Source organism: Aspergillus novofumigatus, assembly GCF_002847465.1.
Source record: "Aspergillus novofumigatus IBT 16806 chromosome Unknown P174scaffold_2, whole genome shotgun sequence".
NCBI lineage: Eukaryota > Fungi > Ascomycota > Eurotiomycetes > Eurotiales > Aspergillaceae > Aspergillus > Aspergillus novofumigatus.
The window spans coordinates 3,034,398-3,050,382 of record NW_020194275.1 but is presented as its reverse complement, the minus strand read 5'-3'; the positions used below and the strand labels follow the sequence as shown (position 1 = coordinate 3,050,382).

General features: G+C 51.0%; 5 protein-coding genes across 5 annotated transcripts; 3 read left to right on the top strand and 2 right to left on the bottom strand.

Annotated features, from left to right (window-relative positions):
* Positions 1 to 802: 802 nt before the first annotated feature.
* On the top strand, positions 803 to 2,766 carry P174DRAFT_477521 (uncharacterized protein; the record flags this gene model as incomplete). Its single annotated transcript, XM_024830674.1, has 3 exons — positions 803 to 1,061; positions 1,135 to 2,063; positions 2,210 to 2,766. 3 exons carry the CDS (start codon positions 803 to 805, stop codon positions 2,411 to 2,413), a joined length of 1,392 nt encoding a protein of 463 aa, XP_024685947.1. The 3' UTR covers positions 2,414 to 2,766.
* Positions 2,767 to 3,586: 820 nt separating this feature from the next.
* P174DRAFT_458018 (putative MFS monosaccharide transporter) lies at positions 3,587 to 5,416 on the top strand (the record flags this gene model as incomplete). Its single annotated transcript, XM_024829608.1, has 5 exons — positions 3,587 to 3,683; positions 3,735 to 3,842; positions 3,902 to 4,442; positions 4,497 to 4,887; positions 4,952 to 5,416. The coding sequence occupies 5 exons, from the start codon at positions 3,587 to 3,589 to the stop codon at positions 5,414 to 5,416; spliced, it is 1,602 nt and encodes a 533-aa protein (XP_024685946.1).
* Positions 5,417 to 5,674: 258 nt separating this feature from the next.
* erg8 (phosphomevalonate kinase) lies at positions 5,675 to 7,734 on the bottom strand. The gene is made up of 2 exons (XM_024823956.1): positions 7,109 to 7,734; positions 5,675 to 7,061 (listed from the first exon to the last, which is right to left on the bottom strand). The coding sequence occupies exons 1-2, from the start codon at positions 7,456 to 7,458 to the stop codon at positions 5,957 to 5,959; spliced, it is 1,455 nt and encodes a 484-aa protein (XP_024685945.1). The 5' UTR covers positions 7,459 to 7,734; the 3' UTR covers positions 5,675 to 5,956.
* Positions 7,735 to 8,226: 492 nt separating this feature from the next.
* P174DRAFT_428798 (sterol desaturase family protein) lies at positions 8,227 to 9,273 on the bottom strand (the record flags this gene model as incomplete). The annotated part of the gene is made up of 1 exon (XM_024825533.1): positions 8,227 to 9,273. The coding sequence occupies one exon, from the start codon at positions 9,271 to 9,273 to the stop codon at positions 8,227 to 8,229; it is 1,047 nt and encodes a 348-aa protein (XP_024685944.1).
* A 2,196-nt stretch (positions 9,274 to 11,469) lies between these two features.
* Positions 11,470 to 15,981, top strand: P174DRAFT_439125 (pentatricopeptide repeat protein). The gene is made up of 2 exons (XM_024826718.1): positions 11,470 to 11,611; positions 11,683 to 15,981. Exon 2 carries the CDS (start codon positions 11,722 to 11,724, stop codon positions 15,538 to 15,540), a length of 3,819 nt encoding a protein of 1,272 aa, XP_024685943.1. The 5' UTR covers positions 11,470 to 11,611; positions 11,683 to 11,721; the 3' UTR covers positions 15,541 to 15,981.
* Positions 15,982 to 15,985: the final 4 nt, after the last annotated feature.

Sequence of the window (15,985 nt, the reverse complement as noted above, 5' to 3'; positions counted from 1 at the left end):
AATACTCAGTAGACGTAAAGATAAGAGCTCTTGGAATTTTACCTTAATGGTCTGGATACCATGTGGTCCGAGCGGCTAGCGTTGAACACCCCACAATTCGGCAGACTTGCCGGCCCTGCCGCACCTGGGGAGAGCTAGATAATCATTATCACTACAGCCTCCTCCTTTAACCATGATTTCTCCTATACTTCCATATAATCATATATCATAGTATAGTTCCACTTCTTTGTAACACATAGTAGTTATGGTCTATTCAATGTACAGGAGAATGGGTTGTTCACATGGGTTCATTCACTCTGCACCTCATAGCGGCATCACTCATCCAGGTACAAAAAGCGAGTTTTTACTTGTTTATGCCGGGCAGTGGCTCATGATTTGCGATTATCAAATCAAACGATGCGATGTCACCTGCACACTAAGAATCTTCTCTTTTTCTCCTTTCATTTTCTTATTAGACGCATGACCTTCTTTCTACGCGCTCTTCGGTACTACAAAGCAATATTCCCACGGCTCTGCCAATCGATCATTCCAAATAAGCTCTCCGGGATAGGCTTTCCATGGTACCAAGCTCGCGGTTACACAGTACAGGGTAAGTTCTACAATTCTCGATTGCCATTTGATGTAATATTTTGAAGTTTACTCCAAATCGGAGATCGATTGGACGCAACTCTGACTTTGATCATGTGTTCAAGAGATTTAGAATCATCAGTTTAACACCTTGAGGGATCCCTGTCTTGAAGGATCTTCAAGAACTCACAGTACGAGCAAGCTGATTCTGTTCTTCCACTCCTTCAACGGCAAGATGGAGTCAGCAATTGATATGTACTGGTTCCACAATGACACCCCCACGGTCGTGACTCAGATACTTCGCGACTTGGACAAGAAGAGGAAACTAGCTATTGTATTGGAACTGACTGAGCCTGCCTTTTTCCTGCCCGAGGCCACGGGCAACAGGCCTGTTGTGCTTCGAGGCCGCTGCACGTTGATTGTAAAACGGCCACTGAAAATCAAACAGGTTGTGGTGGCCTTGGATGGGTTTTCGTATATCAGATGGCCCAACCGTAAGAACTGACATTAGCCACTCCCTTATTACCCCATGCTGGCTGTGTTGACTAACATCGACTCTTGGGACAGGAATTCGCGAAATGGGAAGCGTTGTCAATTGTGCTTTGACACTATTTAATTCGAAGAAGGACCCCAAGACACAGTTCCAGTATCAGGCGAAAGAGCCCGAGAAACCCATCACAGGTGTCACTGAAGTTGAAGTGCCGAAGAAGTACAACAAGCTTCGCAGAGTGGTAGACAAGCTCCGTCTGCGTTCCCCAAAAACCGTCCCGGATGTCAAGCCCGAATACTTTTCACCTGGAAAGTACTCTTATGATTTCGAAATGATACTGCATTCCGGTCTGCCCGAATCTACGTTTGTTGAGGGAACGATAGTTCGCTACCATCTCAAAGCCAGCATCAAGTGTCACTCCATGCTCAGGGGCATGTACAAATCGACTGAGGTCGACGCTGTTCGCTGCCCTGCCGATGCCTACGTCGAAGACTCCGTGGGCGACAATTGGGCTCTGCATGTTGACCGCGTTTTGCATGTAGACATTACCCTCTCCAGGAAAGGCATCGCTTTAGAAGATTGCCTTCCCGCCGGATTCAAGTACAAAGGATACAACGACACCAAGTTCCGCAAACTTCACGTCTTCCTGGTTGAGGACGTCAGATATTATACGCGGGATGGGACGCGGGCCGGTAAGGCTCCTTATAAAAAGTATCTCATACATGAGACGCGGAATAACGACCTCAGACCGGATGTGCACTGGCAACAAGAGGGCGAAGTCTCTGAAGAGGAGCTGAACAACTCTGAAGCAAAATCGACAAGATTTCCTATATCTTCTAACAACTGTGACACTCCAGACGGCGATGCTCTTCCTCCAAGCCAAACGATTGGCTTCGACCTCGAGCTAAAGATGCCTAAGTGCAAATTGCACAGAGGTGCTCCGGACTTCAGATTTATGCACTATGACACCAAACTTCGGAGCGTCAAGGTGTCGCATTTCTTCGAGGTAAGACTAACCTGTTTAGAACTATACTTTCCACATCCTGCTTCACCTTAATGACTGCCCTGCTTTCTGTTCTGTGGTGACAAACTGTTCCTTTTGTATCAACGAGCCTGGCGTGAGCTATTTTTAATCTGACTATCTGAATACAGTTTCAGGTGTATGTTTACATCAATGGCAGGCCCGCCACGGAACCTTTTGAACAGCTGGTCCCCTTGACGCTTCGCTCTTGCTACACCCATGCGGGCAATACGACCTTGCCTGCGTATTTTGAGGAGCGTTTGCCGGGCTACTCATCGCCTTCCCCGGATGCCCCAGCGTCGACTACTGATCATGATCATGATCATGATCGTTGATATCTACTGACTTGGATCTCCTCCACTCGCCGCTGAGACTCGTCTGCATTCCAATTCACATGGTTCTCAGATCGGAATGCTCATCGTTTTGTATCTGCTGCGGGCTCTGAGCGACCTGTTCACTGCTGGACAAGGCAACAAGTTGTGCTCGCTTTTCCGTCTTTTCCGGCTAGCATGGCGTCGATCTGCCCCCTGTTGAATTGCGAGTGTCCTGAAGCGTTGTACAATCTGACCTCGGAGACATTTCCCGTCTCAGATTCCTTTCTCGTCTGCATACTTGTGTTGCAGGGTGACCGGTTCACTCTTGCCTCAAGTCTGCCTCATGTATGGTTCATCTATGCCTCCTGTGTGCCTTCAGAATCTCTGATCAGTCAGCCAGTTTAACGAATGAAACGATGAAATATCGGATTTAATAATGACCGTAAAGAATCTTCAATACCAAGAACGGGACAAGCTTACCGAGGAATTGGGTTTCGCAGACCAAGCTCGAAAATCATGGTTCATCGACAGTCCTTTGCACGGTTGTGGGTACTTAGGGCTCCCATGTGGTGGGTATCAATTACATCACTTTCTCCTCCGTTTCTCCATCGGAACCAAACACACTTCCTCCTCCTCTGGAGCATTAGGCGCCAATCCTCGAAAAGACATCATCAATACATCATGAGCGGTATTATCCAAACTGCAGTTGCACTCAAAACTCATTCTGCTCAGTCTCACCTGGGGACGCGAGCGGAAGCATTTGACTAGAGTATGCGAGGGATTCATGATCTACTTCAGGGCCTCCTGCACTCAGAAGCTGATATTCAAGACAGACAAAAGCGCCAAAGATGAGATCAACAGAGGCGAGGGTGGAAAATGAGCAGAAAGAGAATGAAAGATTGACCAATTACTTTCTATTGAAGACTGACCCACAACCATGGATAAAGAATCCATGCAGATCTTGGGAAAGCCTATGGACCTTACTTTTTTCTACCGCATGAGGAAACTCGGTATCGAACTCCATGAGTTACTTACTCACTTTGACTAAGCGAACGATGTCCACTCTGACTTCATAGTTCTTATCCATATGCCAGGTAACTATTTCTATGGGTCTGCCTCGCGCAGGGACTCAAAAAATGTTTACACGAATTTATTCACACTGTCTTCGAGTCCAATGATTACCGATTCGTCACCATGGCGCCGCCCACTTTTGCTGGTATGTCCGGACGGAAACTGTCCTGGACTGTGTCAACCATTGCGACCATGGGATTCTTATTGTTCGGATACGATCGTAAGTAACGCGGGCTGATTGATTGATCCGTGCTAACAGAGACAATGCCAGAGGGTGTGATGTCTGGCATCATCTCCGACCCGGCATTTAACAATGTCTTTACAGCAACCAAAGACGACAACACCATGCAAGCGACCGTGACAGCTGTTTATGAAGTCGGTTAGTACTGACCTGCGCCACTATGTACCGCGGAGCCTAACCCAGTTCACCACCGATAGGTTGTCTATTCGGCGCTATCTTCGCCTTGATCTTCGGCGAGATCCTCGGTCGCCGGAAAATGGTCATCTGCGGCGCATCGGTGATGATCGTTGGAGTGATTATCCAAGTAACCTCATTCCCGGGCTCGCTGCCTCTGCTCCAGTTCATCTTCGGCCGTGTCATCACAGGAGTCGGCAATGGAATGAATACGTCAACCATCCCGACGTATCAAGCCGAATGCTCCAAGACGAGCAATCGAGGTCTGCTGATCTGCATTGAGGGAGGCATTATTGCTATTGGAACCATGATCGCCTACTGGATCGACTTTGGTGCACACTACGGGCCATCAGACCTGGTCTGGCGGTTCCCGATCGCCTTCCAGATTGTTTTTGGCATCGTGATTATCGTGGGCATGCTGTATCTCCCCGAGTCGCCACGGTACTTGATTGCGCAGGATCGTATCGCGGACGGCGAGAAGGTCCTGGCCGCGCTTGCCGGCACGGAGATAAGTGATCGTCATACGCAGCTGGAGAAGCAGTTGATTGTAGACTCGGTCCGAGCGTACGCTCCCCTACTTCGCACATCACATTTTTCATAGCTGACAAGCTCCCCCAGTTCCGGTGCCGAAAAAGCCAGTTTCAGAGACCTCTTCACCGGAGGACCATCGCAGCACTTCCGCCGGATGATTGTTGGTTCGTCCTCGCAGGTTTTCCAGCAGATCTCCGGTTGTAATGCAGTCATCTACTACCTGCCGGTCCTCCTGGAAGATTCAATCGGCCAATCGCACGACTTCGCTCTGCTCATCGGCGGCGTCAACATGATCTGCTACGCGATCTTCGCCACATTCTCCTGGTTCTTCATCGAAAAGATCGGCCGGCGCAAGCTCTTCCTCGGAGGAAGTTTCGGCCAGTGCGCAGCCATGATCATCGTCTTCGCGTGCCTGATCCCTGGCGACGCGCAGACAGCCAAGGGCGCAGTCTTCGGTCTCTTCCTGTACATGTGGTATGTCACCAGCCCCGGCTCCTTTCCATACCTCAAAATTGACCAACTCGTACTGATTCCACATCAAGTTTCTTTGGCGCAACCTGGCTCCCCCTGCCCTGGCTCTACCCAGCCGAACTCTCCCCCTCAGAACCCGCGCAAAGGCAAACGCCATCTCAACCTGCAACAACTGGCTCTTCAACTTCACCGTCGTCATGATCACCCCAGTGATGATCGAACACATCGGCTGGGGCACGTACCTCTTCTTCGCGGCCTGGAACGCCGTCTTCATCCCGGTCATCTGGTTCTTCTACCCCGAAACCGCGGGCCGGAGTCTCGAAGAAATCGATCTGATTTTCGCCAAGGGCTACGTGGAGAAAATGAGCTACGTGCGCGCCGCGAGGGAGCTGCCGCGGCTTTCAGACGAGGAGATCGAGGCCAAGGCGGCCGAGTATGGGATCCTGGACGATAATGAGAAGACTGAAGAGAGAGTTATGGAGAGGGATCCGGCGGCGACGGCGGAATTTTCGTCTTTCCAGCCTACTCAGCTATAAATAGGCTGGTTTGGTCGGGGCTGTGTTCTTTGAATGACATGATTAATGATTTATAGTCGATGAATTTGGCGTCCTTCGCTTTGAGGCGCTCCAAGGTGCACGGATGGCGTGTTTTGGACGTTTGGTATCATGCTAAGAATGAAGGTATCGAAATCTAGAGCCCTGCTCCTGTCAGATAGGGAGTTAAGTCGTGATAGAAAAGTTCCTTGCTTTTGAGATCATGTTGGCTTCCCGTAGACTAAGCATCTTGCTGCTACTATAAGCGAACGTAGACTATATTGGAGGGATTCGACTGTTAACTGTGCTAGTCTGCTCGCTGGCACGGTCTGTCAGTTGGGTCCTTTTATTAAGGGGCTTATGCAATAATATGAGACATTGAATTGAATCTTTGCCTGACGCTTGAGTAATACCATCGCGGTCACGCTCATGCTATGCTATTGTCATGCAATCGTCATCCATCACGAGCTTTAAAGGTGAGAAGTAATCTAACGGGATCGGACGTATAAAGCAGATCCTGTAGTCACTTGGGGTGCGGAAAGCTTACACCCAGCCAGCATATTGGTCGAGCATCTCGTTCTTGACACCCTCTGATCCATGGCGGACGCCCAGAAGCCTGACTGTCCCAATCTTGCCACCAAAATCATCCTCCACTTTGCTCTCCCATGTCTCAAAGAAGGTATTCAATCTGTTGATCACTTCCGGACTGTCTTGGATGAGGAGCGCAATAGCGTCGTAGCCACCTGCTCCTGGAACCACACCACCAATGACACCTTCCAGCTCGGACAAGGCGTCAAGTAGTTCTGTTTGGACGCGTGGCTCGATTGGGACATCAGACTTCCGAGTCATGGTACGGATATGGTTACGCGAGCGCTGAATGTAGGTGCGGACATTTTCAAAGTCACTGAGGGTATGCTCGTCCGGGCTCTGTGCCAAGCGTCTGAGTTCCAGGCGAAGTCTTTCGTTGTTCGATTGCAGGGCACCCCAGAGCATATCGGCCTCCTTCTGATTCTGCTTCCGCCACTCCAAAACCTTCTTCACCATGGAAGGAGTCTGCGAACCGCATTCGACGTCACACAAGACCATCTGCATTCCCCGGGGCAGCTTCATGCCGAAATCCAGACATTCGGTGTCCCAAGGATGCCCGGGATCGGCGTCTTCCACGATCCGAAACAACCGCTCTTCAAAGCCAGGAAAACCAGCATCGCCGACTGATTCGAGGATCGAGGGGGAGAAGCGTCTGTAGAGACAGGACCCGTAAATGGCAGCTGCAACATCGAAGCCGGACCCGACTTTACCCTGCGCAGCACAGTGGGCCGCCTGAGCCAGATTATGAAGCTTGTCGCGGCCTGGGCCGAGGTCGTCGGGCTGCATAGTACGGTGGATGACGAGAGAAGATACCAAGGCAGTGACCAAGGCCGCTGAAGAGCCCAAACCCGTCTTGTGTGCCTCCTGAAGACGAACACCAAAGTTCACGAATCTGCTTGACGACTGGAGCCCCGAAGCTTTGGAGAAGGCGGTCTCCGAGTAGTAATCGTTGTCGGCGAGGATAGTAATCGATAGTGACCCGAAATCCTTAGAGTCCGCCACGTAGCTGATGTAAGTCAAGGCGAAGTTCAAAGAGGTCTCGACAAATGGGTTGCGTGGCCTGGATGGGTCAGCTCCCTTGCTGGTCCTAATAATATTGTTGCTTACCCATCATTTCTTTGTTTCACTAGGACTCCTCCACCGTTCTCGCATCTTTGTATGCTATACTCCCATACCGCATCCACGAACTGCGGGGATATTACGACGATCGTGTCTTCGTCTTCTTTGTCTCCATGAACACTGCCTTCTGCCTGAGGCGCGCCCGACTGGCCCTGCGCGGCTCCTGAGGCTGCCTCCCGCCGATGGTTCCTTCTCAATTGCTGGACGATGACATGAATTCTGGCGTCGAGAGCGAACACTGTCCCAGTGTAGCTGCGGTCCAGGACCAGATAACCCCCAGTGAGGAGGACCTTGCCCGGAGCGGACAAGGCCGTTACCGCCGGGGGAAGAGGGGACATGGTGAAAATCAGGAGCTCGACGTCAGAGTTGGAGAGTGGATGAGGGAGTTAGATCGAGGGGTTATAAAGTCGGTGGTCCGGTATCAGGGGTTTAATGGGAGCTAAAGGAACGTGGCGTCAGCATTTCTGCAAGCAAGCCAATTGTCTCCACACACATGTACGAGACACTATCAGATCGGACATACGTGTCTGACAGAAATCTCTGTGCAGTGTGTAACCAAACAAAAAAGGACTTGGCTATTCAGTCAAAGCTACAAATCGAGGAGCAGATCTCAGTAGCCCCGCCTGACTACTCTGGGGGCTAGACGAAGGAAAGAATAATTTCAACAATGATCATGGGACAGGTCAGTGAAATTGGACATGTCAATCAAGTATATGGCCTGTCCCTGAGGATTTGTATTAACTTGATATTCTTTGCGATATGCATCATGCTTATCAATGGCTGGCGTCGTCCCAATGTTTTGCTGCTTCCATGCGGAGTTAATCGACCGTGGCTAGTGTGAACTGTGGCTAATTGTGGCTGATGTTGCGGGTATTATTCGATCACCCGGTATGGATAAGGTCAGGACTCAGAGGGTTTCATTGCATGCATAAGGTACGTTATACACATTCTAGATCATCAAATATGCGTCAAAAATTTTTAGTCCTTTCCAGGGCGGCGCCGGGATCCACGCATTTAACCACCCGATGGATTTAAGAAGCTGTCCAACAAGAAAACAAAGGCATGACGTCATAAAGAGAAGGAACTGCTCTTCGTGAGACCGTCGCTCACCACAGAGGCAGCGTAACCTTATTGTTGTAGTCAATATTGTCTGCTCTGGCTTCGACGCGCTCACGGCATGTGCCGAAAATGCGGTCCCAAAGGCGTGTCTGCTTGCCATAGTTGTAGCTACTCTTCCAGCCATAGCGGTGGTGAAGATCGTGATCCTCGATAACCAGATCCGCATTGACGAGCCTCAGAAGCCAAGTCAGCGTCGATGGTGTGAATGTGTGAAGACGGACCCCGCTGTGCCCGGCAAGCTCTGAAAATACCACATACTGGTGGCAAAACCACCACTCATAGAAGCCCATAGGGAGGCCCATGAGCTTCAGGCTGAAATAGGCCATTATAGGAATGCCCGCAATGTCGAAAAACTCCTGCTCACTATCCGCATAAAGCGTCAAAAGCGGATTCGGGTGCTTGGTGAGGTGATGAGTGCGGTGGTATTTCCAGAGGCTGCCGACATCGTGCATGAGACGGTGGTACCAATAGAACCAAAAGTCCAGAACGATGCCATAAAGACCAATTTCGAGTGGTAGCCAAAGCCAGTTGATAGAAGAAGGTGGTAGGGCGGTCCAGTAGCTCAGGAAGACTGTGAACATCGGACGGAAGGTGGATGTCGAAAGAAGCGACTGAACGACTTTTACAACACCAACATCAGGTACACCGTCTCGCTCATGCTTGTCGCCGTCGAAAAACCCAAGTCTGTGGCCGAGGCGGCGGAGGATGTGCAACTCATGAATGGCAATCGCCTTGAACGCCGTGCTGTAGAAAATAAAAGCGGCGACTGGGGTTACGTTGCGACCTGTATAGGCGACATAGGCCCAGTGAATGGCAAATGGTATTAGGGCGTGGACGAGGACCCAGCGGTTAGTTTGCCATTCCGTCATGAAAGGCACCTTGTCGTCTTTGGTGTGTACCGGAACGTCTTGGTCAAGGGCAGTAGGATGTATGCCAAGCACCTCATAGAACCAGTGGAACACAGTCCACTGCCCCTTATCAGTGCGCCATGTAGACTTCATCGAGTCCTTGGGATTGCGCATTGCGGTTGCCATGTTGGCCTCTCGATTGCGGTCCCTCGATTATCTGCTTGCAAATGGTGCTTCATCCAAGAGGGAGATGGTTTGGCCGGGGAATGGCCTCTATTTTATGTTTCAGCTCCTGTGGCGTCATGGTTTGAAGTCCAGAAGATCAATGTTGATGCCCTCGGCATGTGAATTAATAGATCTGTTCATGTGGGGGTTCTGGGGGACCCGGGTATAAGAAACCAGCACCGCGGCTCTACTAATGACGGTTGCGCAGATCCTCGCATCCTCAACGAACAGGGGCTGGAGCTCGCAACCTTTGGCTTTTTGGGATCATTGGGACCTTGCCGAACCACACGCGACAGACGCATGATGTCGATTTTGACTTGTTCTTAGTGTTCATTGGGAGGCACTCTTCCCCGCACTAAGACTCTAAACGGCCTCGGGCCTTTAGACAAGAGTTCTTGATGGACCTTACGTCCGAAACGTTTCTACTTTCGACACGATCAGTAGTATTCTTTCTCTTCTACATGACAGTTGATCTCACCATTATTATTGCATTCAAATTGCGGGTTTCAGGGGTTGCAAATACAGTTTGCCCCGTATGCGCATCCATGGACGTCGACTTGATACAGTCATACAGATCGACCATCGCGAAGTCGGTTCTCGGTTAGAGTACCCCAACAGACAGTTTGTCGTTTGTCCATTCCCGGAAAAACCGCCTGCCGGTCTGTGGTAATCAAGCGTACCCCGGCTAAGACTCAAGTTGGGGATCCCCGTCGCGTTGCATGCCCGATTGGGACTGGTTCCTCTCAACTTACATGATCTTGGTCATGATGTAGCTATATTTCGATAAGCTATGTTCTTTCTAGACTAGCAGTTGCACAAGAAGGAGGAGCGGGACAATTCGATCTGCCTTGGTTACAACTCATTCTCTGGCCAGCCACTGGCCAGTCACTGGCAAGCAGTTTGCTGTTGCCTTGCGACTGGTGTGGCGTTGGCATTGCTCGCTTGAGAGACCACCACTTCTTCATCTGAACCGGCTATTTTCACAAGCACAGACTCTGCCATATGAAGTCAACTGGACTGCTATGCTGCGTGGGAAAGATAACGAATACTAAGTATGCCATCTGTCCTTGTTTGTACCCTCAATGAACAATGGGCTCTGGTAGACCTTATCTGTCAGGTGCATCATACGACTGAGCACCAGGCTGCCTTGCAAGTTGTAGTATATCGGAAATAATGATAAACTCTTGGATGCGAAAGAACATATATGCAAGATTGGATTCTATATAAGTAGCCCGAACAACCAGACAAGCAATGCTATCCAAAAGGACTGAGGCAAGCATGACACTATGGATGCCACTGCGGGAGTATCATGCGTAGTACTGTAGTGAAACACCGGGTCAGAAGTTTCCAGGCACACTCGGACTCTGGAACTTCCGTGTATGCACGGGTTGTAAAACAAGTTTCTCATGTACACATTTTCTTTGATGGAATTGGACCTTGGACTATCGTTTACGGAGTATCGGCGCTCGGCATCCGATCAAGACTCCGGACGGAGCCAACGAAGCCGCGTCAAGAAAATAAGCCGGAATGAACGGGTGAGTCACGGCTGCTGCGCCCCTGTCAAAACAGCCAGACACTTCCGGCAGCCACCACAGAATCAGGGACGGGTGAAAAATACCTCCTGCTTTTCCCTACAGCCCCAGCGGGAATTCACTCTCTCGCGTCTTCAATTGGACAATGGGTCCCTTGATCCGGGAACGAGGGCGACCACCTGATCATCTCATCGTAGAAAAGTTCAAACCTTAGGCAACGATTTTGGATAGTTTCTCGAAGGCTTCCTCCACTGACGTTTACTGTTATCCGACGTGCATATTCCCCTTAGCCGTTTCGAGAATCTGATAACAGGACGCGATCTGCCAGGTGTCATCATCAATTCTTTCCCCCTATCTCCCACCACCACATTCTTACGGATTATTTGAACAGGGCAACTTCTCCTCTAATTGCGCGCCATTAAAAGGTCCTATCTAAGCCTTGTGGAATCCTTTCGGGACTTGTGGACAAGTGGACACTGAGCATTGGACTCTTTGCCCCACAAAGAGCATTTCGTTCCCAAACAGTTTAGTCCCTCTGGATCTGCACTAGTCCCTTTGTGGCTTAGCCACTGATACAGATCATTTTCGTCTTTTCTCAAATATTGTTTCGTTTCCTCCGGGGGAGCAGGATCTCACATTTTTCACCATTAATCGACTATTACCTCTCTTCGCCATTTGAGGTCCATCTCATTTTTACTACGCGCGTTCTTTTGGCGACCTCAAGTCGTCAAATGAACCTGCATCGTTTCTACTATTTTGATTGCAAGGTATGCTTGATTTGATTCGGTACCTGGCGGGGAAAAAGATTAATAGAACAGTGTGACTAATCAATATACAGCATCACCTCTTCCCTCTGAAGAGGTCTCCCGCAAGATAAATGGTGTTCAAGCCGTTCACTCACCTCGCGCGTCAGAGTTTCACCAAAGCCTTCACCCATGGCTACGCTCAGTCGGTAGTTGCCGCGTCGCAGTCGTCGTACGCGTCGTCGGCCACTTTCAATCAACTTGCCAGTCAACCCGCTAAATTCACTCGGACAAGTCAATTACAAAATGTTTTTCAGCCATCGAGTTCGTCGGGTGCTGGTGCCAAGGCCAGCCAGGGTGGATCTGGGTCCGGAGACTTTGGGTTAGCGGCATACTATGCGGCGTGGCAGCACGCTCAGCAGACTGGCGATGACAGTGACTGGAAACAGTTTCAATTCAAGAGACGAATTGGCTGGAAGCCGACTGGGGATGAAGAATCAGCAAAGGTGAAGGTGGGGGAGAAGGCTACGGACTCTCAATCCGGTTTGCACGACTCACCACGCGTCAGCAAGGCCTCAGCCAATGCCGAAATCAGCGCTCAAGTCGAGGAGGCTGTAGCTCGAGAAATCCAGATTCAGGAGGAACAGGCACAGGCTGAGGAGGCATCGGAAGCAAAGGATGAGGGTACTGAGGCATTCCCTGATCTACCGCCGGAGGTGGCCGCCGTCTCCGATGCGACCGCTGAGCAGTCCCGAATCGTTTCCGACCAGATTGTCCAACTAGCCTCGGGCAAAAAGTACGCTGAGATCCCTGCTGCTTTCGAGTTGCTTCTAAGAGATGGCCTCACTCCGACCGTTGGTGCTTACAATGCCTTGTTGGAATCTGCCGTCCGCCTTCACACCGACGTTTCACATGCCATCCCCAAAGCGCTCGATGTCTACTCAGACATGCTTCGTCGCAGGGTAATTCCCGATGAAGACACCTATCGCACACTGGTCGAGCTTTTTGTGACCCGCTCTCATGAGACTATCAAGGCCAAGGAGTCATTGGAGCAGGAGCGCCTTCGCTATGGAGGCATGGAAGAGCCTGGCAAGTTTATGCTGCACTCTAGTCAGTTGGAGCGCGATCTGCTCGCTGAGGACCACTCTCTCGCTATTGCTGTCAAATTGTTCAACACTGCAACTACCCGTCACGCAGATCTCGTCTTCTCTCTCGATATGTACCGCTATCTTATCACAGCATGTGCGAAAGAAGGCCAAGTTGAGGATATGATCCGTATCTATGCCCACATGGAGTCGCATAAGGTGACGCCACATGCGTCTATCTTCCCATCAATGATCGATGCCTTTGCGTCTACCGGCGATCTGACCAGTGCTGTGGAGTGCTACAACGAATACAAGGATCTCGCAATTTCTGACGATAATGGCACGTTCAGCATTATTCAGCGTTTGGACGGTCAAGTGTACGCTGCTGTGGTCAGGGCTTATCTTTCAGCCGGAAAGGAAGAAAATGCCTTGCGATTCCTTGAGCGCATCCGTGCTTCGTTTGATGAAGTCGCGGAAAACCGTGAAGCTCGCCAGGAGGCCGTCGAGTCCGTAATTGTTCAGGATGGCCTCGTGCAGTACTGTCTCAAGTCAGGTGAGCATGCAAAGGCACTGGAGCACGCCAAGGAGCAGCTACGCGGTGGTGCTTTGGATCATGCCATGGCCCGCATTTGCGTCATTGCGGCGGATGCCGGTGATCTTAACACTGCCTCCGAAGCGTACGGACGTCTCCCCTCAGACCCGACTGTGCGTCAGGGCCCCGCCATTGCGATGCTGGCGTTGCATGTGCGGCAAGGCAATGTGTCAGAGGCTCGACCTCTGTGGCTGATGCTAAGCACCGTGGGTCAGGCAACTCCGGATATGGTTCAGCCGACGGTTATGTACGCAGTTGCCTTGGTAAAGAGTGGCCAGGTCGACGAAGCCCTTCTTGAGGCCCGCAATATGTTCGCCCGGATTCGCAACTCCTCTGCCAACAACGCCGTCGTACTGAATTCCATCCGTGAACAAATTAATGAAAGCCTCCACCTTATCGGCCGTGTCCTCATGCAGACTGCCGCTGTTCTCTCCCCCCAGGCTGCCATGAACCTCATTTGGTCCATGACTGAGAATGGTGGTCTCATCTCTCCCCTTGCTGAACATGCTGTTGCCAGCCTTGGACCTTTGGGTATCTCTCAGCTTGCTGCTCCCGATCTGGCGCTCGCCCTCCAGGTTCAAGCTGGTATGCTTCTCAACAGCAACTCCATGGCCTTTGATGTCGCTCATCCCATCCGCTTCGCCCACATGCTTGACATCGCTCTGGCCACGAAACTCCCATTGGATGCTCAAACTACTGCGCTGGTCGATCAAGCCGTCGCCAAGCTGTTCAACAGCCGGCCTGATATGGTGAAGAGATGGCAGGACCATCTTAGCATGGCGTCCTCCCCATCGTCTTTCCTTTCCGGTCGTCACTCTCCTGTTTCGGAAGTTTCGTCTATGACGCCCGCGTCTAGCGATGACTCTTTCGATCCGTATGCATATGCTACCGACTTCCGTGGATCTTCTATTATTACCGAGGAGTTGGAGAGTACCAGCGGTCGCGCAGAGTCGCATCTGAATGAGGCTTTGACTCGGCTTCGGAACATGCGTCGCATTGGTCGCCATCCTCGCTATATCACCTATGCCAAGCTCATTAATGCGGCCACGAAGGCCGGCCGTGCCGACCTAGTGCAGGAGATTCTGAGCATGGCCCGTCGTGATGTTCCTCTGCTGCCTCAGTACCATGCTGTCAAGTATGGCTGGATTTCCATCCTCGATGCCATGGTTGCCTCCTGTTTGACTCTCGGAGACCGCAGCCTCGCTGGCAAGTACCATAACGAGCTCCTGGAGCTGGGTTCAGCACCATCAGCGAATACCTTTGGCCTCTACATCACTACCCTCAAGGAATCCACCAAGACTTTTGATGAAGCAACCGAGGCTCTGAAGATCTTCCATCGTGCTATTGCGGAAGGGGTTGAGCCGACATCCTTTTTGTATAATGCGCTTATTGGCAAACTTGGTAAGGCGCGCCGGATCGACGACTGCCTTCTGTATTTCGCCGAAATGCGTGCCAACGGCATCCGTCCCACCAGCGTCACGTACGGAACGATCGTCAATGCTCTCTGCCGTGTCAGTGATGAGCGTTTTGCCGAAGAGATGTTCGAGGAGATGGAGTCGATGCCCAACTACAAGCCGCGACCCGCTCCTTACAACTCTATGATCCAGTACTTCCTCAATACCAAGCGCGACCGCAGCAAGGTGCTGGCCTACTACCAGCGCATGCAAAGTCGCAACATCCAGCCCACCATGCACACGTACAAACTGCTCATTGACGCCTATGCGTCCCTGGAGCCCGTGGACATGCCTGCTGCTGAGAAGGTGCTGGAGACTATCAAAGCCTCCGGACAACAGCCCGAAGCCGTACACTATGCATCCCTTATCCATGCCAAGGGATGCGTGATGCACGACCTTGGTGCTGCCTTGGATGTTTTCCAGTCTGTTGTATCAAACCGCAAGGTGCGCCTACAGCCATGCCTCTACCAGGCTCTGCTGGAGGCCATGGTGGCCAATCATCAGGTTGCTCAAACCGAAGCCATAGTCAAGGATATGGCCACTCGCCGTGTGGAGATGACTGCCTACATTGCCAACACTCTTATTCACGGGTGGGCCGCTGAAGGCAACGTCGCCAAGGCCAAGGCGGTCTATGACAGCGTTGGTATCGACAAACGGGAGCCCAGCACCTACGAGGCGATGACTCGTGCATTTTTGGCATCTGAAGACCGCGAGGGAGCCTCTCGTGTTGTCCAGGAGATGCTGTCTCGTGGCTATCCTACTGCTGTGGCCAGCAAGATCCTTGACCTGGTTGGAGGTGGTGCGCCGGTAGCTGCCATCTAAACAGGGTCTTCATGCGATGATGCTGCCTTCCCTTCTTCGTTTCGACCCGTTTGAAACCTATGTCATGTTGACAACATCAAAAAGTACTTGTTCTAATGCATCCCCTAAGTTGCCAGGGCTGGATTCCCTGTCTTTTGGCGATCTCCAGCCCGACGGCCTTTGTACAGGCATTCGGGAAGGCAGCATCGATTTCTGATACTTGATTACTTCGTTTCAGGACTCATTTACACTGTGTTATGCATTCAGCGAGGGGAAGGCGTTGGTCAAAACTGGGATTCATTATGTTGCGTGTATACCATACCACGTTGGTCCTTTTTCTTTTTCCATATTTCCTTTTTGTTTTATAGACCACTCTCTACTCCTTGTCCTAAGGATTGCCTGCTGTTAAATAAACAATCAGGTCACAATTCAAACACGATATGAATTACAATTGCAGCACACATAT